Here is a 23,352-nt window from a genome sequence, read left to right as displayed (position 1 = left end):
TGATAGCGATGATGATAATGGTTATCGTGATGATGATAATGGTGATGATGATAATGGTGATAATGATGATAATAACGGTGATAATGATGATGATAATGGTTATCGTGATGGTGATAATGGTGATCGTGATGATGATGATAGTGATCGTGACGGTGATGATGATAATGGTGATCGTGATGATGATAACGGTGATCTGATGATGATGATCGCGATGATGATGATGGAGGGCCCCCCCGAAAAAAATCCTGGGTACGTGCCTGTCAGAAGCCCTCGCGTCGGGCATTCTAATGAATGTGAGTAAAGAGTCACAGACGAGGGGTGGCATGGACATGCCGTAAGCAAAAAGTCCCCTTTCCCCGGCAAGATGAAAAAGAAAAATGAAAAGAAAAGCAAAGAGGGCAAATTACCAGTCAATGCACGAAAACAGTCGGACAAGATGAAAAGAAGAAAAACAAAAGATGAAAAACGTTCCACAAAGGCGGCAAAAGGCATGAAAGCCTCGCGTCACAAGCGACCATGGTCAGTGACTCGGGTCCTCTCCCTGGGCCATCGGCATCTACCGTGCTTCTCGGTCGCTAGAATCTGCTGTACGGTGGGCCGTTTATGCGATCCAGCCGGTAGGCACCGCATACACCGACACTGGGCCTGAAAGCCACGCGTACGTGGTCGCCGCCTCGGGTCTTCGGACTGGGCCGGCGGCATCCACTGTGTCTCGGTCGAGCGGATCTGCTGTAGGTTGGGCCGTTTACGTGACCCACCCGGAAGGCACCATGCACACCAATGCCAGCTTTGTGGATTAACATAATGTGAACGTGACGCTACAGTCAACAGCCTCCGGATGCTCGAACTACCTTAAGGCCGTTCACATCTGCTGATAGCAGTGGTCGCAGCCTCTGCTATATGACTGTTCATGGTCCCGCAGCCTGGAGGCTCAGCAAAGTGAACACTCGATTTAGCATAACTGAGTGAAAGAGGTACAAGGTACAAAAGAAAAGAAAAAGAAGAACGAAAAACCAAGCACTGAAAGACGAAGAAAATTAAAGAAAGTGAAATAAAATAAAGCAAGACAGAAAATCAAACTACACACACTGCACTCGCACAGTGTTGTTGCGGAGTCGTCTCGTCCAGGCACACTGTCCGGCGAGGCATACCACCGGCGCGCCGAAGTCTGCGATGCCGTCGACGATCCGCTGCGGCAGCCGTCTTCCATGTACAGGCAGCCCTGGACGCCTCACTCGCCGCACGACCGGCGTCTTCGGGACGGGCTGACCGTATTTACCTACCTCTGAGCACTGGCGAAGCCCACCGCCACGCTCGATCACACGTCGCTTCGTTTGCGCCTCTAATCGCGACGAGCGGAACGCGCCCATTAGGTCGTCGAGCGCCCAACAGATCGCGAAGATCCCCGTGAACGCGCTCTCTCAGTCGCGTCCGGTGCGCCCCATCGCCAGCCGCGGCGCAGCAGGAACCAATCCGTGACCAGGGAGGGCGTTGGAGGCGTTTCCCATGTCCATGGGGCAGGGGCGAGCAGTCCCCTGGTCGTTAGCGCGTGCGCCCTTTCACCGAACGTGACGCGGACCTTGCATTTGTCGAGGTCGAGATCGAGCCCCTCGTTGCGCTCGTTGAGCGTGCGCAAGAAATCTTCCGGGAAGATGTCGGGATCAACTCCCGTGAACTTGACACAAGGGTTACGTGGCTGCGCGACGCGCATGAGGATTGCACCGTATTGCACCGACGCCGATTGCACCGATTGCACCGACGCGCACCGTATTGGCGGCTATTGCTTCTTCTAGGTTGGCTACAGATTGGTCGTTGTCCGTAAATAAGGTCAGCCCGTACCTGGTGTGATGAAGCGTCACGTCCCTGATGTTCCTGGCGTGCGGGTCCACGTTTGATTGCAGAAGGCGGAGCACATCCCTCGCCGGCGTCGCGGTCGTCGAAACCGGTGTTAGAAAGGCGACGTGCTTGTGCAGCGCGCCGGGCCTCCCCGCCTCGGCGTCCGCCGCCGCAGCACCACCGGGTCCGCCGCGGGCCCCGCCGCCAGAGGGCGCAAGGCCCGCCCTCAAAGCGGCCGCGTCCATGCGGCCGGCGGGCGACCCCGCCGAGCCGCCAGCGCCCGAGGGCGCAGGAACAACACCCGCGGGCGCGGCAGGACCGCGACCGGCAAGCCCCGAGCCAGCCACCGAGACCGCGTGTCCATCCAGCCGGGCCTCGGCGACCGCCAGGCGCCTCCGCAACTCGGCCGCCTCCCGCCGCGCCTCGGCGAGCTGGTCCTGCAATATGTAGGCCATTCCACCCTGCCTGGTCACCTCCGCCCTCAGGCCCAAGCAAACGGCGACCGCCTCCAAGACCTTGCCCATGAAGAAGGTCCGCGCCTCCACGGAGACTCGGTTGGCCGGCAGGTTGCCGTACACGAGGACCGCGTGCTCAATCGCCTGCAACCGCTCCTGCGCCCGGCGGCATCAGAAGATGCCGCCTCCACTGCCGTCACAGCAGATCGCGGCGAAGCCGAGGACAACACCGCATCCCTGTCTCCAACGGCAGCCGGGGGTTGATCGTCTTCCGGAGCCGGCAACTGGTCTACGAGATCGCAAAAGCGAGCGACGACCGCGTCGCCGTCCTCGGAAAAATCGGATCCCCGCAAGCGGGGCGACTCCTCAGCGGCCGGAGGCCGCGGGAGGGAGCGGGACGGCGACGCGTTCTTGTCCTTGCGCGTTTTGGGCATGTCCGGCGCTCAGCGGGTATGAGCCCACGCCATATTGGGCCCAATACCCGGTTACAAGGAGCGCGCGAATAAATACAAAAGGAACCCCTTTTAGCCCCACCCCCCGGCCCCGCGGCGCTCCTTCTACTTCGGGTCGCCGTAGTGGGTGCGCGCCCTGAGCCGCGCCACCTTTTCCAGGAGTACCGGACACTCGGCGAAACCGGTGGGGTGATTCGTTTCCCTGTGGCCCGCCTTATCGCACTCCGAACAACGCACCTCGGCGTCTCCCATCTTGACCTTACAAGTCACGGTCAAGTGGTGACCGCCGCACTTCATGCCGCGCGCCTTTGACGGATCCGCCTTGTGGGGGCATGTCATGCGCCCGTGTCCATGAGACGCGCAAAAAGTGCACGTGGGCACGTGCAAGTCTTCTCGTGCCCGAACCGAAGTCCACCCCACCGTGAGCTTTGGACGCGATAGGATCTTCTGGAACCCTTCCGGGTCTACTTCCGCTACGTACGATCGCGAGCCCGCCCTCTCCCCGAACGTGACGCGGACCTTACACTTGTCAAGGTCGAGGTCGAGACCGCGATTACGTTCGTTGAGCGTGCGCAAGAATTCATCGGGGCCGATATCGGGATCTACCCCTGTGAACTTGATACAGGGGTTGCGCTGTTGGGCGACGCGCATTATGATAGCCGCGCGCGTGACTGAATTCGCAGCCATCGCCTGCTCTAGGTTGTGTAGCGATTTGGGATTGAGTAATACTTGTTGGGGGGCTAGTTGGTGCATGTTTCCAGAAGAGGGTTATAGCGCCGAAAAAACACAACACAGAGCGAGCGAGACGGGACAGGCGATTGTTCGTAAATACGGTCAGCCCGTACCTTGTGTGGTGGAGCGTCGCGTCCGTGATGTGTTTGGCGAGCGGGTCCACGTTGGTTTTCAGTATCCGTAGAACGTCTCGCGCCGGCGTCGCGGTCGCCCCCACCGGCGAGAGGAAGGCGACGTGTTTGTGTGGGGCACCGGCTCTCCCCGCCTCGGTGCACACCGTCGCAGGAACACCGGGTCCGCCGTCAGCAGCGCCGGCAGCGGGCGCGATGCCCGCCTTCAACGCGGCCGCGTTGAAGGCGGGTTCATGCGGCCCGCGGGCGCGCCCACCGGGCCGCCGGCGCCCGAAGGCGCGGTCGGTGCTGCAACTCGGCCGCATGCAACCGAAGCGGCGAAGTCACCGGCCGTCCGGCGCATGACGTCGGCTCAGAGTGCGCGCCCATTGGTGGATACTCGTGTGCATCTGCCTCGGAGGAGTGAACGCCCCCTTTTTTGTAAAGTTGTATCCGACTATAGGTCGCCGGGAAGCGCCGCCGCTGCGGCCGTGCACACGGAGACAGAGGAGAGGGCTTCCTCGTCCTCGCCACCGCCAGCCGGTGGTCGTCTCTTGTCCTCTGCAACCGGGAGCTGATCGACCAGATCATAAAAGCGCTCAATAACCGCGTCGCCGTCCTCCGCAAAGTCAGACCCCCGCGAGCGGGGGTCTGACTCCGGTCAAGGGCGTGCGCGAGATGTTCAAATACGTCGTCCATCGTCCTGTGGGGCGGCGCGTACGCGGCCACGACCGTAATCGCGATATCGCGCGACGAGCATTCCACCGCGACCACCAGTCTCGACACGTGTGTCGGGAACACGTCGAAAGGCGGCCGGCGCACGACGATCGCACACAGCGGGCCGTCGGCCGCCGCGTACGACTGGTAGTGCGGTGGAAGCTTGAGGAGCTGGCCCTGCTGCGTGTATGGATCCATGACGGCCGCGAGCGCGTGCCCTCGCGCGCCATGTGGTCCGTCAGCAGCGCCGTCGCGCGGCGGACGTGATCGAGCGTCAGCTGACATATCTGGATCGCGCCGCCGGCCCCCTCCGCTCCCCCAGGGCCACGGCTCCCCCCCTCACGCGGCCGCCCGCGCCGCTCTATCGCGGGGGGCCGTAGTTGGTGCGGGCCCTGGGGCGAGCCACCCGCTCCATGCGGATGGGGCACTTGGGGAATCCCGCGGGGTAGGACGCTTCGCGGCCGGCCTTTCTGCACTCGTTGCAGCAAACCTCCGGCTGCCCCATCCGCACGCGGCACGTCACGGCCAGGTGGTTGCCGCAACACTTCATACAGACCGCCTTCGTGGCGTCCGCCTTGTGCGGGCACGTCGTTCTACCGTGCCCGTAGGAGGCGCAGAACGTGCACGTTGGCACGTGCAAATCCTCCACCGCCCGCACCGCCGTCCAGCCTACAGACAACCGGGGCCGCTGCATGATGCGCTCGAACGCGGGCGGGTCCACCTCCGCGACGTAGGCGCACGTACCCGACCGCTCCCTGTACGTCACGCGCACCTTGCATGCGTCGACGTCCAGGTCGAGGCCCGGGTTCCTCTCATTGAGAACGCGAATAAATTCGTCCGGCGCGACGTCCGGGTCGACCCCGCTAAATTTAACATGCGGGTTTCACTTCTCGCCGACGCGAACTAGCAACGAGGAGCGCGTGACCGAATTATCCGCGATGGCCGCCTTCAGGTTGTCGATAGATTCGCGCGCGTGCGAAAAAACCGTCAGGCCATACCTCGTGTGCCGCAGCGTGACCTCCCCGATGTTCTTGGCGGTCGGGTCGATGTTGGTCTTGAGCAAGCGGAGGGCGTCCCGCGCCGGTGTCGTCGTCGGAACCGTGGGCGTGAGGAACGCCACGTACTCGAAAGTCGGCGCCGCCCGCTCGCCCCCGCCGCGAGCGACGCCTTCAGCGCCGCAGCGTAGCTGACGGCGCCCGCCGCCGCGGCAGGAACACCAGGGCCCGAGCCGGCAGCCGCCGCGGACGCGCGGAGATGGCGTCCCGCACCCCCCGGACCGGGCGCCATGACGATGGAGCCGTTGAGGCGGCCCTCGGCGACGATGACCCGCCGCTGCAGCGCCGCCACCTCCCGGCGCGCCTCGACCAATTCGCCACGCAGGGCGACGGCCGCGCCCCGCTCCACCGACACGTCCGACCGCAGGTCCGAGTACATACGGACGACCTCGCCGAGCCGGGCCGCGATGAGGGCGCGCGCCGCGACGGGTACCTTGTTTGCGGCGTTCCCTAAGTAGGTCGTGATCTCTTCCTCGATCTCCTGCAGGCAAGCCTGCCCCCGCTCGCCGCGGTCACCCGCGAGCGCGGGAGACGCCACCGCGGTCGTCTGGGACACCGAGGACAGTCGGTCTTCTTCGTCACCCGCCGCAGGCGGCGCGGTCCGGTCCGTGGGCTCCTCCTGGAACGCTATGGCCGCGAGGATCTCGTCGCCGGCATCGGAAAAATCCGATTTCGGCGACGCACCCGCGCTGGCCGTCGCAAGCGGAGACGGCGAGACCGTATGCATGGTCTCTGGCAGTATTGGGCATGGCCGGGCTCAGGCTTAAAGGGTATGAGCCATGGATATGTTGTGCCCGATGGCCGGCCGAACAAGAAATCACCCAAAAATCGAAAATAAAACCCTTCCCCGCCCGATTTTCACAACGAATGAGGTGCCTACACGTTTAAAAATAACCCCTGCTAAAATTTGGAAGTGCCAAATGCGAAATACCTTGTTTTTGAAGCAAAAAGCGAGAGCCCGATGCGGCCGGCCAGCCGAACCCTTGCACGCGCGGCGCTCGTGCTCGCGCTATTGAATTACCATGTGGTGGGTGTACCGCCCCGGCCGACTGCTTCCCCGCTTATTCCTGAAATCAAAGGCAAAAATAAAGGGTGGGGAGAACCTGTCCCTGCAAAAATGCATACCAGGTTTAAAGCCAATTAAAAATAAATGAAAAGGCGTTTTGAATTAATACCCAAAGCGCATGTTTTTGGGAAGAAAAGCCAATTGGAAAAATAAAATTGTGGGCTAACGGTAACGCGTATGTGTCCCGAGGCGTCTCAGCGAGGGCAGAAGCGCTCGCGCCGGGCATTTAGGGTGCGATCTTGTACGCGTTCCAAAATAGAACGGAGGCGGTTCGTTCCACCGAGCCAAATACGATTCGTCAATTTGAACCGTGCCGAACGCCATGACGTCAAGTGTGACGTGTTATCTGCTGTAAATCATTCTCTGTCGTCTGCTATCGGACGAACGGAACGGAACATACCGCCTATTTCGCGACGTAAAGAACGAACCGCCTCCGTTCTATTTTGGAACGCGTACAAGATCGCACCCTTAATGATCGTGAATAATGAGGCTGAGACGAGGTGGCATGGGCATGCCATAAATGAAGGTAATAGAGAAGAAAAGTAGTAGAAAAGAACGTGAAAAAATTGGAGGACGCTTAAGCTTCGCCTTCAAGAGTGGGACGCGACAGCGTCCCGTCGACCCGCCAAGGGGTATATGACAATGCGCTACGGCACAGCAATCACTTACGATGCGCCCCGCATCGGACTTAGCGCCCACCTATCACGCGGTGAGCGTCGAGCAACGCAGCGTTGGGCGCGGCAACGAAACGTGCGCCTGAGCGAACGAAACGAACCAAAGAACTCGGTGTCTCGGAGGGGAAACGATCTACGCCAGCCAAACGTCGTGATCGGCACGGGCAGAGAGATAGATAGTAATCTAAACCGGAAGCACGGCGAAGCGTCGTCAGGGGAGAGGGAGTCCCGCGACGCGCCTGGCAGCGGTCCCAATGCGCGCGCGGCGCGCCTCCTGTCGGGGCAGCGCCGTACATTGAGAGGAGGGGGTCTTCTGTGTTTGCCGCAAGATGGCTCTGCGTGTGCGGAAAGCGCAGAAGAAATGCAGCGGAAACGCACTTCGCAACTCGTGTAATTGTGACTTCTGTACGTTACATGTTCATAATTACCGATATACACCGCAGTATAACTTTCTACGGCTCGTTTCGAAGGCAACACCGCATTCACTAGAGGCGCGTTTGCACCGCTTGGAAGCAACGAACTCGTGGCTGAGTGGTAGCGTCTCCGTCTCACACTCCGGAGACCTGGGTTCGATTCCCACCGGGCCAATCTTGGAAGTTGCTTTTTATGTATGAAGCGCCTGCCGTGATTTATCGCTCACGGTCAACGCCGCCGACGCCGACACCGACGCCGACGACACCGGCTTTTCTGCGACACGAGCTCCTTAACGCTATCGCGTTAAAAGGTGAAAGTGACGACAGTCGGTGTACAAGTGTTCGTCGAGGCCGGCGATCGCCTCCGTCCGCAGTCGGGTACGCCATCGCGCCCCCGAGAGGGCGCGCAACACGCGGCGGCTCGGCACTTGCGATTCCGAGTGCCAGGAACACCCCCGGCGTCAGTCTCTCTCGTCCGTGCGGCGGTACACCGCACCCAGAGGTTGAGCCAGTCCGTCGGTCGACGAGGGCCGCGGCGGACTTCGGGGGTGTTTCCCGGCGTCACTACCGACTCGAGGTGGCGACTCCAGCCGCCAGGTACGTATGTCCTCACGCAGACCAGGGCCACGCGGACGACGCCTTCGCCACCCGAACGCGACGAGTCGGGTCCGCCGCGCGGAAGAGGCGCCACAGATCCCAGGGGACGCATCCTGGCGACGCGCACGTAAGAGGACCTGGCGTCTGGTGGCAGGGACGCCCCCGGCGTCATTGCTCACTGGAGTTGATCTTCCGATGCGTATCTACTGATGACGTCACGTCCTGTCTCAGCTCCGAGGTCTTCGGGGGCGCCTCCCGGCGCAAGAGGAACACTTAAACAGATCGCGTCTCCCAAAGGAAGGAACACTTATACAGATCGCGTCTCCCGAGTTCGTGGACGGTGCCTTGAGTCTGTGCACTGGTGGGATATTATCTACTGTACGGCTCGGGCGCGCGGATCTGCTGTGAAGCAAAACGTTTTCGCCACCCTTCCCGAAGCCACCGCACTCATCAAGACATGCAAACAGGGTTATCTCAGTTCAACGAGAAAAGTACTACTGATAGAGTTCAGGGAAAACCTGTTAAAAATGAATATCACACGGAATGTTTGTGTCTGTCACGTCCATCGGGTCGCTCGCTCAGGCATCCATCATATCATTGCACCCTAAATCCTCCGGATGGTACAACAGGCAGTGGGCCGTTCACATCAATGAAGGAAAGGGCCGCTTGAAAATCAAACACTTGAAATTAAAGGAAGTTAAATGCGATGGAATAGAGCGATATAGATATGAACACTATTTACACTGCACTTATATAGCGTCCTCGCGGTGTCTTTTCGTCCAGGCACAAAGTGCGGCGAGTCACACCATTGGCGCGTCTGATTCTTCGAAAGTCTGTCGCCGTTCTTTGCCACGTTCTGGCGGCTCTCTTGTACACGCGCACACCTGGCTATCGGCGTCTTCTGAACGGGTTAACCGCATTCACCAACACGCATCCGCGTCCGACGCGCTCCGTCGCGGCTCGGTTGTGTTGCTCTGCCTAAACCTACGAGCACCGCGCCCCTCCTTGCGTCGGGCGCCCAATGGAATAACCCGACGAGCGCAAATGTGTCCTCTCTGTCATTGCTGTCGACTGCCCGCACGATGGGGACGAGCAATCAGGAAGCCGGCATTGCGCCCGGCGCACCTCTACATCACTCCCATTGCGGGTGAGGCCAATTGCGGCGCGCCACCGGCCCCCACCTCGGGCACGCTGTGGCGGAGCCAATCGGCCGCGCGGCGCTCCGACTACGCCGATTCGCCGTAATTGGTGCGCGCTCTGAGGCGCGCCACCCGTCCCACGAGCACGGGACAATCTGGAAATCCTGTCAGATGGGGCGCGCCGCTGAGGCCCGCCCTGTCACATTCGGAGCATCGCACCTCGGCATCGCCCATTTTTACTTTGCAAGTGGCGGCTAGGTGGTTGCAGCCGCACTTCGTGCATCGCGCTTTGGTCGCGTCCGCTTTGTGAGGGCACGTCGTGCGCCCGTGCCCATACGTCGCGCAATACGTACACGTGGGCACGTGCAGGTCTTCGCGGGCTCGCACCGCCGTCCATCCTACTGTCAACCGCGGTCGCGTCATGACTTTCGTGAACCCCTCCGGGTCCATTTCCGCAACGTAAGTCCGCGTACCCGCCTCCAAACGTGACTCGGACCTTACAACTATCGAGATCGAGGTCAAGGCCCTCATTGCGCTCGTTCAGCTCGCGCATGAAGTCGTCCGGGCCGATGTCGGGATCCACTCCGGTAAATTTAATGCAAGGATTACGTGGTTCACTAAATCGCATTATGATTGATCTTTGCGTGACCGGATTGCTGTTTATCGCTGCCCCTAGGTTAGTTAAAGACAGGCCGTTGTTAGTGAATGCGGTCAATCCGTACCTCGTTTGACGGAACGTCACGTCTCTGATGTTCTTGGCTTTGGGGTCTATCTTGTTCTTTAACAGGCGGAGCACGTCCCGCGCCGGCGTCTCGGTTTGCGACAGCGGTGTCAAGAAAGCGACGCACTTGTGCCGCACGCCGAGGGTCCCGGCGCCCGTCGTCGCAGCGCCAGCGGGTCCGCCGCGGGCCGCGCCGGTCGAGGGCGCGAGGCCCGCCCGCAGAGCGGACGCGTAGTCCATTCGTCCGGCGGGGGCCCCCACCGAGCCGCCGGCGCCCGAGGGCGCGGGAACTGCACCCGCGGACGCCGCAGGGCCGCAACCAGCAGGCCCCGGGCCGGCCATCGAAATCGCCATCGCCAGCCGGGCCTCGGTGGCCGCCAGTCGCCCATGCAGCTCGGCCGCCTCCCGCCGCGCCTCGGCGAGTTGTTCCCGCAATTCGCGGGCCCTGCCTCCCTCCTTGGCCGCCTCGTTCCGCACCGCCGCGCAGTCTGCGGTCGCCTGCAAGATCTTGGTTGTTAAGAAGCACCTTGACTCCACCGAGACCCGGTTGGACGGCCGGTTGATCCACTCGAGGGCCTCTCGCTCGATCACGTACATCGGGCCAGACGCTGTCACGGCAGGGCGTGTAGCCACTGCCGTGACAGCGGACTTCTCGGAAACCGTGGACATCGCCTCGTCCTTGTCTGTACCGGCGGCCCGGGGTTGGTCTTCGTCCTCGGGCGGCAACTGATCGACGAGTGCACAGAAACGCGCGAGAGCCGCGTCGCCGTCCTCCGAAAGAACCGGATCCCGCGAGCGGGGCGACTCCCCGGCGGCTGTGGGCCGCGGGGGGGAGTGGGACGGCGACGCGTTCTTGCCTCTGCGCGTCGTGGGCCTGGCCAGGCTCAAAAGGTATGAGCCATGGCCATGGCCCGATGGCTGGCCGAACAAGAAAACGCGTAGAATTCGAGAAAGAAACCCTTGCCCGCCCGGTTTTCGTAGCGAATGAGGTCCCTAGTTGTTAAAAAGCAACCCCTGCTATAATGTAGCCATGACCAATCGGAAATACCTTATTTTTGAAGAAAAAACCAGGAGCCCGATTCCGCCGGCCAGCCAACCACTTGCACGAGCGCGCGTGCAAGTGTACCGCCCCAGTAAACTTTATTTCTGTTGGCCTGTAGTGAGCCACATACGGTGCACTGGACGTGGCAGCGCTTTTGACGCCTTAGTCCGGTCACGCACTCTTATAAAACGCCGTACAAAAGTCCTTTTTGGAACCCGCTCTCGCGTTTACCTCAGCCCCTTCAAGAGAGAGAGAGAAGAAACTTTATTAATGAATGGCTGGCAATTTCGTTGTGGTGGCCTCAGGTGGCGGTTCCAAGTCCTTGGACTCGGGCGGCATCTTTGGCTTGCCGGACGGCCCAGAGTTGGTCTGCCAACTCTGAACATTTGAGAGCCGCCTCCCAGCGGCTGCGGCGCCGATGGAGAAGGTCCCCGGCGGCACCCGCACCTGAGGCGGCGTCGGGGAGAAGCGAGCTCGAGGCTTCCCGTACTGTGGTAACGGCCGCGTTTACGGACGCGTCGCGAACGGATGTGGTCCCATTATCGTGGTTGCCGGCACATTCCCCTAGCATATGTCGCAGCGTTGCTCGCTGTCCGCAAGCTTTACAGGCATCTGTTCGATATAAACCAGGGTAGAAGTGATGTAGGACCGCGGGGCTAGGGTAGCTGTGCGTCTGGAGCAAGCGTAAAGTTACGGCCTCATTCCTGTTTAACTTGTCGTGTGGTGGCGGGAATGTGCGTCTTTGGAGTCTGTAGTGTTGGGTGAGATCTCTGAACGTGGTCAGGCGATCGCCCCACGCCCATTGTGATTCTTGTTGCTGTGTTTCTGTTGTAGTGTCCCGATCCGGCATCTCCGATGCCCCGCTCTCGGGGGCGGAGGCGGCCACATAATCAGCGGCGGCTCGGCGTGTGAGTCCTCGAGCCGTGGCGTGGGCCGCCTCGTTGCCCGCGAGCGGGACATCGGTGTGTGCCGGGGTCCAGAGGAGGAAGACTGTAGAATTTTGTGGTTGCGAGGGCGATGACGAGCCGCCGTCGTCACAAATTTGGAGTATGCGGACCGCTTCCCGCGAGACGCGACCGCGCGCGAAGCCGCGGATTGCCGCCTGCGAGTCGCTGATCACGATCGCAGCGCTAGGCACCGTGGCCAGTGCTATACGGCTATTGCGCCTTCTTCGGCCGCCTCCGTGTGTCCTGTGGTCACTGTAGCGCTCGCGAGGCACTTACCCGTGCGGTCTACAACCGCACCTTCAAACAACAAAAATATCTAGGACTGAGGTTTCCGCCTTGTTTGTTGCGCCGAGCTTGCGCTGGCACTATTCAATTACCATGTGGCGGGTGTACCGCCCCTTTTCGAAGTCTGCTCCCTCATATAAAAGAAAATAAATGAATGGAGGGAAAAGCCCGTTCCTACTGATGCAATAACAGGCTTAAACCAATCAAAAATAAATTAAATGGGGCCAATAGCCCGAAGCGCAAATTTTTTATAGAAAAGCCAATTGGAAAAAGAAAGGTTGGGTACGGTAACAGCTAATATCCCAAGGCGAGGTCAGCGAGGGCACAGGGTCCTCGCGTAGAGCGTTCATTGATTTCTCATGTGAAAAGTTAATAATGATGATCCGCATGCGGAGTGCCCTTGTAGGGAAAGAGGTAAGATGACAGGGATGGTGAAAAAGCCGGCCATGTCCCTGGATCGGCCGGTTGGCTCCAAAACCGGTACGTGAAAAGCTGAAAATAGACTTGAGAGCACTGATTAGAAGTGGTGACAATGACTGCCCGGTCAACACTAAGCGTCGGGCAGCCACCGTCACCAAAACCCAAAGAGCGAGCTATAATGGCCCACTTAAGCCTCCATCCGAGATATGTAGATGTATGGCAGAGCAGAAGGAAGCAAAAGTATATGTAACACACGGAACAATTGTCAATGCGGCGTGCAGATGCCTGCTCCTGTGCCAAAGTAAATCCGCTGCTAAAGTGAGGAATGTGAGGAGCAGAACAAAGAACAGAATTGTTGGTAATGGAGAACGCTAAAATGAAGAAAAACGGAGAAGAGGAATGGTATGAAGAGACGGAGGACGGAAAGAAATAAAGAAACGAATTAGGAAAACTACGTGAACAGAACGGTTGGCAAGGTTTGTAATCACCCGGCGGGCACCTAGGTCCGCACCGTGCTTGCATGAGTGCTGCACCCAAAACCGCAGCGGCGGCACGCCAGGAAACATAAATCGGGGCTTGGCGTATTAAAGGAGCCAATGGACATGGCCAGGTCACCGAGACCACCCGGATTCTGACCGCTGCATTTAGCCCGAGACAGAAGTGACCAATAGTATGTCGAAAGTGCTGGGCGCCCGGACGACAGCACGGAGGCAGAGCCTCCGATGTCCCGGGATCACAGTGGCGCGAGTGTCCACAGCACGCAGCTGGTGCCCGCGAGAGCGCCGCCAAATGTCCGCATAAGGCAGGGTATGCAGTAAGGTCTATAAATACAGAGGAGCAGATGTGCATGCTGAGCACAATCCGGCAGCTACAGTATAGTGCTGGTAGCAGTCAATCCAAAAAGCCAAACAGAGAACACTGGGGTCCTAGTAGCTGGACGTTTTGAGCCAGCCACGGCTCCAACGCCGGACGTTCTCGCACGTTTAGAGCTTTGACCATCCGGTTAAGCTCCGTATAGGAGCTGAATGCATGGGCATGGGATCAGCCACGAGCCCCCAGCCGACGCTGCGTAGTTGGTGCCTTCAGAAAGGGGAGGAGAACAAGCACCGAATCAGGGAGTGCCGGGGTCCAAGTCGCTGGATACAAGGGGGCCAGCCACGGCGCCCACCCAGGCCGCTCCGCAGCGTTCGGCTGTCCCAGTCGCTGGAACGCCCAGCGGTTCAGCAGTGGCCGCGGTGCAGCCACGAATCTTGGCCAAAAAGCATTTACCATGCATCCACTGGAGGCACATCCCGCGGGCAATCCGGCACTGCCGCGCTGACCAAGCGTTCTATGCGGGTAAGGATGGCTCGATTGCGGGCGCTTTTCAACAGCACCGGGTAATCCGCAACCCGAATGGTCTCACGTGAGGGACCGTCCAGTTGGCCCGCTAGCTCCCTCGTCAACGGACAATCAGTCAGGTAATGGTGAAATGTTTCGGCAGGCATGCCACACGGACAGAGCGCGGTGCGCGCAAGGCCAAACCTGTACAAATAGTAGGGGATGCGGCCGTGTTCTGTGAGAATATGAATTAACGAGCGGGATGGCGGGAAGAACTCAAGAATCTGCACGACGCTGGGCACCCAGTGAATTAAAGCTGTATCGTCATTGGCAGAACGCCACTTGAGGCCCCACTCACGTTGGTTGCATCTGAGCGTAGAGTTGGTATTTAATAGCTCGGATGGAGGTGCTCAGTACGCGCGGGAGGCCGTAAAGTGTAGCACTAGCGGCAGCATCATCCGCCAACTCGTTTCCCGAAATGTTACGGTGCTCGGGCACATGGTGCAGGGCAATGGAAAAGCGAGCTGATAGACGCCGGAGGCCACGCTTAATCTGCACTACCCGCATGTCGGTAGAAGTAAAGGCAGAGAGGACCGACAAAAGAGAAAGGCAATCGGAGTATACATTAACCACGGGAAACGATGTGGATAAGAACATTAAGTAGTCCAATGCTTCTTGTAATGCAACCGCTTCTGCGCAATACGCACTGCTCGCCCCGCGTATGCTAAATTTCCCTATGCGAAGATCGTGTTGGTGAGTGTTCATCACTACATACGCGGCTCCTGCAGAAAACTGCGTATAGGATCCATCAGTGTATATGTCCAATGCAGGGCTAAGTGACTTGCTTATGGCTGCGCTGGGTGTGAGCCGGCTAAACAGATACCTGAATCGATCCGCCGGGTGATCGGTCCACCGATCATATCCGTATGCGATGTTCGCCGGATGAAAATACAGAGGTCCAAAACACATAGGCTGGCGTAAGGTAAATAATCTAAACTCGGCAATTATTCTGTCCAACTATCCAAGGGCGGCGCCCAGGCAAGGATTTGCAGTGCCGCTGTTCGCGTGGTGCGATACGCGCCCGTGAGGGCAAGCAATGGAACTCGTTGTAAGGATTGCACCTTGTCCCTAACCTGGCTATCGGGGCATTCAGACCACCACGCCGGTGCAGTATACGTGATGATTGGCAGAATGATTTGGCGATACAGCTTCTGTAGAGTACCCGGTGGAAGGGAGTAGTGCAGGCGAAAATAAGCTAAAACTTTGTGGGTGGTTCGTTCCAATTTTTGTCTAATGTAATCCGCGTGAGTTTAAAAACCTAATCGCGAATCAAACATTACACCGAGAATTTTCAAGCTGTTTTTTTTACGGAGACGTCCCTCGGCCATACACACCTGGAGCCCGTGCCCCGCAACCGAAGCAGTGCCGTGAGGGAACGCCACAAAAAAAGACTTGTCTACATTAATGGCGACCCTTATTTCCTGAGACCATGCTTGCACGCGTTGCAGAATCCGGGCCGCCTTTCTTTCAATGTCCACTCGATTCGCACCCGGTACAACAATGACGGTCTCGTCAGCGTACGCTTGAGCGAACGCGTCCCCTGGGAGATCCAACTCCAGGAGCCCTCGGACCACCACTGTTCTGTGCGCGTCGCGAATGCACGGCCAGACTTTTCTTTCAAGAGGGAAGCGGGCCTCCCTTACTTTTATGGCTTTCTCTTTCACTGGCCCCCCGCGGACTCCAAGCTGTGCGCGAGAGAAAGGACCCCGCTCCCTCCGTTCGGTTCCTGAAAGAAACCCAGTGACGACGCTTCGGGGTGGTCGGCTGTTGTTTCCCGTGCCTGGGGGCGGCGACGGGGATGGAAACCACAGTTGGAAAAGCGCGGGACGGGCAGACTCGCCCCACCAGCCCTAGAGACCGGACCACTTTTTTACGGGGCTAAAACTGAACGTTTTGTGTATTTTTAACTGGCTTTTTTGACCTTCTCAGTGTAATTAAAGTTTGTTTTAAATGTTCAACTGCGTTCGACCCGTTATCTAGCTGGACAGCGGACGCTTTGATACCGTCAAGTGCGATCCGCGAGGCCAGCATAGTAAAAAAGTGAAGTCGACTGCCATCGGCCGCCAACTCAACGTCCGCTGCAGTGGAATACGTCGCACGGCAAGACCTCCGGTTTGACCATGACATCCGCCTACTGCAAGGACACGGCATCGCCTACAAGTTGAGCAGCTGACGGCACACAGGGCAACGACAAGGTGGGCTCGTTTCAAATTTCATCGCGCAGCTTAGCAGGCTTCACGGCATACGTCCGCTTTGAGTGAGATACGTCGTGAAGCACGCACGCCAAAATGGATTAGGACAAGCTGACGCCTGAAACGTCTCAAATTATGACAGCTGAGCATGAAGCTTCCACGGCAAATATTCGACCACAAAGAGCAACTACGTTTTCCATGAAAGCCAAAGAAACGTATGAAACGAGCCGCGAAGAGCACTGCCGGAGAATAGACGCTGCCTGGAAGAATGTGGAGACAGCTATTTTCAAAGTGTCATGTGCAAAAGAGGAAGACGTTAACAACGCCGCAACGCAGCTTCGCGCAAGCTATGAGCGCTACGAACACGTCGCAGCCAGATACTCTACCTTCCTCGCCAGAACGAGCAGATCTGAAACCCAGGAGGAATTGGAACTTCAAAAAGCAATCGACGCAGATCGTTATGTGACTGTGAGCGACAAATTACGTGAGGCTTCGGAACGAGAACGCGACCGCTTACAAGAGGTAACGTCGCAGCACTCTCTATCGGCCCACTCAAGCGTTTCTTCGAGGTCACGACGATCGGGCTCGTCAACAATCAGCCTAGCCGCCGTACAAGCACGCGCACAAGCTGAAGCCGTCCGGGCCAGAGCAGAGTTTGGTCGCAGAGAGGCCGCGATGCGTATTGAAAAGGCAAGGATTGAGGCTGAATTGGATATTTTGCAGCACGAAAAAGAAGCGGCAGCTGCAAACGCACAGGCGAATGCGCTCGAGGCAGCCGTGGAGCAGGATGTCGGGGAGCGCATGCGCACGCTCCCTCCTGTGGACCGAACGCTGCAGACTAGGAGTTATATCGATGAGCAGCAAGCCCTACGCAACTCTGCGCTCGCGTTTACTGAGGAGGCCGTTACCAACTCAAGCGACGACGTAAACAATGCTCGCACGTCACCGAGGGCCAACACAGCTGCGAATAATTCGATGTGTCTGCGAGCTGATGAACGTCCACCTGACTACCATGCTGCCCCTAACAACCCAAGTTTTAAGCATGCTGGAGCGACGAGTCGTCCTATGGACTTACGAGTTGAACCGCAGCCGCTTGTGCACGCCCCGGCACACAACAGTTCAAGCTCAGAGCTAGCCGATGTCCTCAAATTCCTGTGCCGCAAGGACCTTGTTTCAAGCGGTCTTATCAAGTTTGATGATCGACCTGAGAACTTTCGCGCTTGGAAATCATCGTTTAAAGGTGTCGTCAGAGATCTAGGTCTTTCGGCCCAGGAAGAGCTGGACCTTCTCATCAAATGGCTCGGCCCTGAATCGTCAAATCAGGCTCGGAGATTGAAATCGGTGCACGTGGATGACTTTTCAACGGGCTTGAACGTTGTGTGGAAACGGCTCGACGACGTCTTCGGGCGCCCTGAGGCAATTGAGGATGCACTACTGAAGCGGCTGGAAGACTTCCCGAAGATAGCTTACCGGGAAAATACCAGACTCCAGGAACTTGGCGACCTCCTGCTAGAACTCGAGGCTGCGAAAACTGACCCGTATCTCGCCGGTCTTGGCTATTTGGATACCGCAAGAGGGGTCAACAAAATTGTTTCGAAGTTGCCATCAGGACTTCAAGAAAATTGGATGTCGGCGGGGTCGAAATACAAAAAAGATCATGACACTGCATTTCCACCCTTTTCTTTCTTTAGCAAATTTGTTAGAGATCAGGCCAGCATGAGGAACGACCCGAGTTTCATCTTGCATGCACAAAATGCGCCGTCTGAATTCAATCAGAGGAAGCAGGACAATGCTACCAAGACCACGCGGCAAAGATCGTCTGTGTCAGCGAGAAAAACAGAAGTGGATCCTGCTTCTACCAAAATTAATCGAGATGCCACTGCTAACGAACAGCAACCGGAATCGAAGGACTTTAAAAGGTGGTGTCCATATCACAAGAAATCTCACCCTTTGGAAAGGTGTCGCGCCTTCCGTGAGAAAACTTTGGAAGAGCGGCAATCTTTCATAAAGAAGCAAGGGATCTGCCTACGATGCTGCTCATCCAAGAACCACATGCAGTGGCAATGTCAGGCAGTTGTGATATGCCTCATATGCGACAGCGCCGACCACGCCACAGCGCTTCACCCAGCACCGCCAACCTCAGAGCCGTCAAGGGCTAGTGGGTCTGATGACAGTACCACAGATGACTCAGAAAGAAGAGTCACATCTAGGCGTACTGAAGTGGCAAACGCTGACAACAGCACAAGGTCGTGTGCCAAAATCTGCCTCGTAGAGGTCACCCATGAGACTCAGCCTGAGAAGACAGTTAGAGCGTACGCGATTCTTGACGACCAGAGTAATCGCTCGTTGGTTAGGCCAGAACTCCTCAACGATTTCGGAGTGAAGGGGACGCCTACGAAATACACGCTCCGCACTTGCTCCGGCAGTACTGAAGTGGTTGGAAGAGTCGCTCATGGTTTTTTCGTGCAGAGCATGTCAGGCGAAGTCAAGTTTCCTCTTCCACCTCTCCTCGAGTGCAAGGCAATTCCAGAAAACAGAGAGGAAATTCCGACACCTGACGCTGCAATGCACTACTCGCACTTGAAGTCAGTAGCAAATCACATTCCGCCTCTCGAGGAGGCTGGAATACTGCTCCTTCTTGGCCGGGACATCCTAAGAGCTCACAAGGTTCGTCAGACAATCAACGGACCCCACGACGCGCCGTATGCTCAGAAGCTCGACCTCGGATGGGTCATTGTCGGTGACGTTTGCGTTGGTCGAACGCGGAAAACGGGCAGCGTCAATGTGTTCAAGACCCATGTGCTGGACAGTGGGCGACCATCTCTTTTTGAGCCATGCCCAAGACATTTCTTTGTTAGGGAGGCGCCGATTCTCTACTCTGCGGATAAGGTCTCAAAAGATTTACGATTGGCAGCAACATTGGATGACAACCTGGCCCCGAATCTTTTCGAGACAACAGAGTTTGACAACCAGCGTGCTCTCTCCATGGAAGACAAGACATTCCTCAAGATAATGAACAGTGAATTCACCCAAGACAAATTAAACAATTGGGTCGCCCCTCTCCCCTTTCGCTCACCGAGAAGTCGGCTTCCGAACAACAGAGAACAAGCTCTGTCTCGTCTGCTCTCGCTACGGCGTACCCTACGAAAAAATCCTGAAACAAGGGAACGTTTCGTGAACTTCATGAACGAGCTCTTCATCAAGGGTCATGCAGAGGAAGCTCCACCACTTCACGTAGACGAAGAATGTTGGTATCTGCCCATATTCGGCGTTCAGCACCCCCAGAAGCCTGATCAAATCCGAGTCGTATTTGACTCCAGCGCTCAGTATGAAGGGGTATCTCTGAACAAGGTTCTCCTGACCGGCCCTGACCTGACGAATAACCTCGTGGGGATTTTGATACGCTTCCGGCAAGAACCAGTTGCGGTTACAGCGGACGTCCAGCAAATGTTCTACAGTTTCATGGTTCGCGAGGACCATCAGAACTACCTGAGGTTCCTGTGGTTTAAGGGCAACGATATCTCCAGAGAAATCATAGAGTGCCGAATGAAGGTTCACGTTTTCGGCAACAGCCCATCGCCAGCTGTTTCAACGTATGGCCTTCGACGGACTGCCCAACAAGCTGCCCCACGATTTGGCGAAGATGCCAGGAAGTTCGTTGAAAGAGATTTCTACGTCGATGATGCACTTAAGTCTCTTCCGAGCGAAGAAGATGCCATTAGTCTGCTGCAAAGAACACAGAAAATGCTTGCAACGGCTAACATAAGGCTGCACAAGATAGCTTCGAATAGGCAGAATGTGCTGAATGCATTTCCTCGAGAGGACCACGCCCAGGGACTGAAGAACCTCGACTTCGGCACAGACGCGTCGCTTACGCAAAGAAGTCTCGGTCTACTGTGGGACATAGACGACGACAGCTTCGTCTTCAGGGCTCCTCGTCAGGACAGGCCATATACGCGGCGAGGAGTGCTGTCGACCGTCAACAGCCTTTACGATCCACTAGGGTTTGTGGCTCCAATAACGGTTCAAGGCAAGTACCTTCTCCGTGACCTCGTGACGAAGGGTTATGACTGGGACACACCGCTTTCGGACGAGAAAAAGCAGAGATGGGACGAGTGGAAGAACTCTCTCCAGACACTACAGCACCTTCACGTGCGAAGAACGTATGCGCCAGTCTCGACGCTTGAAGCCGAAAGCAGGGACATTCATGTATTTTCAGACGCGTCCACAAGGGCCGTCGCAGCTGTGGCATACCTACGCGTGACTGACAAGCAAGGAAACAGACACGTCGGATTTGTCATGGGAAAGGCCAAGCTTGCTCCACAGCCAGAACACACCATCCCAAGGCTTGAGTTGTGTGCAGCAGTGCTTGCTGTAGAGATGACCGATTCTATACTGCGAGAATTCGACTTCCAGCCGAACTCGGTCACGTTCTACACGGATAGCAAAGTGGTCTTGGGTTACATATACAACGAAACAAGAAGGTTCTACGTGTATGTGGCCAACAGGGTGCAGCGGATACGTAGCAGCACGCAACCTGAACAATGGAAATACGTTCACACAGACGAAAATCCAGCAGACCACGCCACTAGAGCGATTCCAGCAGCACAGCTTAAGAGCACGAACTGGCTGTCCGGACCTGATTTTCTCTCACGACGAGAAGAGGAAGCACGGTCGTCGAGCTTCATCCTCTTAAATCCTGATGAAGACAAAGAAATACGCCCTGAAGTCTGCACTCTGGCGACGGAGGTGAACAAACGACAGCGACTCGGAGCTGAACGCTTTCATAGACTCTCGAACTGGAAATCTCTCACTCGTGCTGTAGCAAGTCTGATCCAGGTTGCCCATCGCGCAAAGAACGCATCACAAGGAGAGGTAGCTCCCGTTGAGGCGCTCTCCAAAGCCAGGCTCGTCATCATTCGCGCAGTACAGCAGGACGCATTTAATGAAGAGATATGCTGTATCCAGAGAGGAGAGCAGGTTCACAAGACAAGCTCGCTTCGAAGGCTTGACCCATTCTTAGACGCCAACGGCTTGATCCGCGTCGGCGGCCGCTTGAACAGAAGCGACCTTCCAGACGATGAGACACACCCTCTCTTATTGCCAGGTCGGCACCATGTGGCGACGCTTCTCGTGCGCCACCACCATGAATGCGTGCAACACCAGGGCCGACACTTCACAGAAGGAGCCGTACGAGCTGCTGGGTATTGGATCGTCGGAGGTAAAAGGTGCATCTCATCCGTGCTGCAAGCATGCATTTCATGCAAGAAGCTGCGAGGGCGCTTTCACGACCAGAAGATGGCTGACCTTCCGGCAGATCGAATCAGCACAGATCCTCCTTTCACGAATGTTGGAATCGATGTTTTCGGTCCCTGGGCGATTGCCTCTCGCCGAACGAGAGGTGGTGTTGCAAACAGCAAGCGCTGGGCAGTCATGTTCACTTGCTTAAGCATTCGAGCAGTGCACATTGAGCTGATCGAATCAATGGATACGTCGAGTTTCATTAATGCCTTCCGAAGGTTCCTAGCAGTGCGAGGGCCCGTCAAGCTAATACGCCCTGACTGCGGGACCAATTTTATCGGAGCTTGCAGAGAACTTGGAATCAGCACAGAGGGCATTCATCGCTCACAAATAGGCAAGTTCCTCAGCGGAAACGGCTGCAAATGGATATTCAATCCACCGCACGCGTCCCATATGGGCGGTGCGTGGGAGCGGATGATAGGCATTGCACGTCGCATTCTTGACTCAATGCTCATGCAGTCACGTCATCAACGACTCACGCATGACATTCTTGCAACCTTTTTGGCAGAAGTTGCGGCCATCATTAATGCCAGGCCCATAACTCCTACTTCGTCTGACCCCGAAGATCCCACAATCCTAACTCCGGCGACACTCTTAACCCAAAAACACGGAAGCGCATCTGTAACAACTGGGCAGTTAGATACAAGCAACCTCTACAAACGGCATTGGCGTCTCGTGCAAAACCTGGCTGACGAGTTCTGGAAGCGCTGGCGCATAACGTATGTCACTACTTTGCAACAACGCCGAAAATGGCAAGCAACAAAACCCGACCTCAAAGAAGGCGACGTCGTTCTACTCAGGGATAAAGAAGCAACCCGCAACGACTGGCCCGTCGGAGTGATTACACGAAGCCTGCCCAGCGCAGATGGAAGGGTGCGCAAGGTCGAGCTGAAAACAGCCAAAGACGGGGTTGTGAAAACATTCTTCCGGCCAACAACAGAAGTTGTGCGTTTGCTGTGACCGTGATATAGTGGTGGCGTCTTAACAACGGAAGACACCAGACGGGGAGTGTTCTGTGCGCGTCGCGAATGCACGGCCAGACTTTTCTTTCAAGAGGGAAGCGGGCCTCCCTTACTTTTATGGCTTTCTCTTTCACTGGCCCCCCGCGGACTCCAAGCTGTGCGCGAGAGAAAGGACCCCGCTCCCTCCGTTCGGTTCCTGAAAGAAACCCAGTGACGACGCTTCGGGGTGGTCGGCTGTTGTTTCCCGTGCCTGGGGGCGGCGACGGGGATGGAAACCACAGTTGGAAAAGCGCGGGACGGGCAGACTCGCCCCACCAGCCCTAGAGACCGGACCACTTTTTTACGGGGCTAAAACTGAACGTTTTGTGTATTTTTAACTGGCTTTTTTGACCTTCTCAGTGTAATTAAAGTTTGTTTTAAATGTTCAACTGCGTTCGACCCGTTATCTAGCTGGACAGCGGACGCTTTGATCCCGTCAAGTGCGATCCGCGAGGCCAGCATAACCACATTCCACAAAAGCGGACTGATGGGGGACCCCTGGGGACTCCCCAACGTTGGCGTTGCAGACACTTCTCCCGAATGCGAACGATACACAATGGTTCGATCTGTTAAAAATGAGCGGAGTAAATTAAATAGGTTACGTGGGCAACCATTGCGCTGCATGTATGAGAGTACTTGCGGGTGCCAGACCGAATCGAAGGCACATTTAAAATCGATGGCAATCAGAATAGCCGGCGTTTTAGATTGCTTGAGGACTTGGAGTCCGCGGCGCAATTCGTAGAGGGCCATGACGGCACTCCTTCCATGTGTAAAGCCGGATTGATTTGCGTGAATGAGGTGAGAGGAATGTAAGAAG

The 23,352-nt window shown here is 57.0% G+C and overlaps 2 protein-coding genes across 2 annotated transcripts; both read right to left on the bottom strand.

Moving 5' to 3' along the window:
- Nucleotides 1-254: 254 nt before the first annotated feature.
- On the bottom strand, nucleotides 255-3,767 carry LOC135914146 (uncharacterized). Its single transcript, XM_065446896.1, has 2 exons — nucleotides 3,589-3,767; nucleotides 255-2,447 (listed from the first exon to the last, which is right to left on the bottom strand). The coding sequence occupies exon 2, from the start codon at nucleotides 2,358-2,360 to the stop codon at nucleotides 1,689-1,691; it is 672 nt and encodes a 223-aa protein (XP_065302968.1). The 5' UTR covers nucleotides 2,361-2,447; nucleotides 3,589-3,767; the 3' UTR covers nucleotides 255-1,688.
- Nucleotides 3,768-4,264: 497 nt separating this feature from the next.
- On the bottom strand, nucleotides 4,265-10,808 carry LOC139051852 (uncharacterized). The gene is made up of 2 exons (XM_070528880.1): nucleotides 9,969-10,808; nucleotides 4,265-5,984 (listed from the first exon to the last, which is right to left on the bottom strand). Exons 1-2 carry the CDS (start codon nucleotides 10,634-10,636, stop codon nucleotides 5,936-5,938), a joined length of 717 nt encoding a protein of 238 aa, XP_070384981.1. The 5' UTR covers nucleotides 10,637-10,808; the 3' UTR covers nucleotides 4,265-5,935.
- Between the last annotated feature and the right edge of the window lie 12,544 nt (nucleotides 10,809-23,352).

Source organism: Dermacentor albipictus, unplaced genomic scaffold, assembly GCF_038994185.2.
Source record: "Dermacentor albipictus isolate Rhodes 1998 colony unplaced genomic scaffold, USDA_Dalb.pri_finalv2 scaffold_15, whole genome shotgun sequence".
Lineage (NCBI taxonomy): Eukaryota > Metazoa > Arthropoda > Arachnida > Ixodida > Ixodidae > Dermacentor > Dermacentor albipictus.
Note: the sequence above shows the minus strand (reverse complement) of the source record. Positions and strands in the feature narration are given on the sequence as shown.

Excerpts from the sequence above, each read along its gene's own strand:
- LOC139051852 (XM_070528880.1), bottom strand. The coding sequence starts at position 10,636 with ATGTCCACGGTTTCCGAGAAGTCCGCTGTCACGGCAGTGGCTACACGC. Across the intron at positions 5,985-9,968 it reads GTGACGTTCCGTCAAACGAG|CGTTCCAGGAGGAGCCCACG; the intron begins GTACGGATTGAC and ends TCGCGGCCATAG.
- LOC135914146 (XM_065446896.1), bottom strand. The coding sequence starts at position 2,360 with ATGGGCAAGGTCTTGGAGGCGGTCGCCGTTTGCTTGGGCCTGAGGGCG.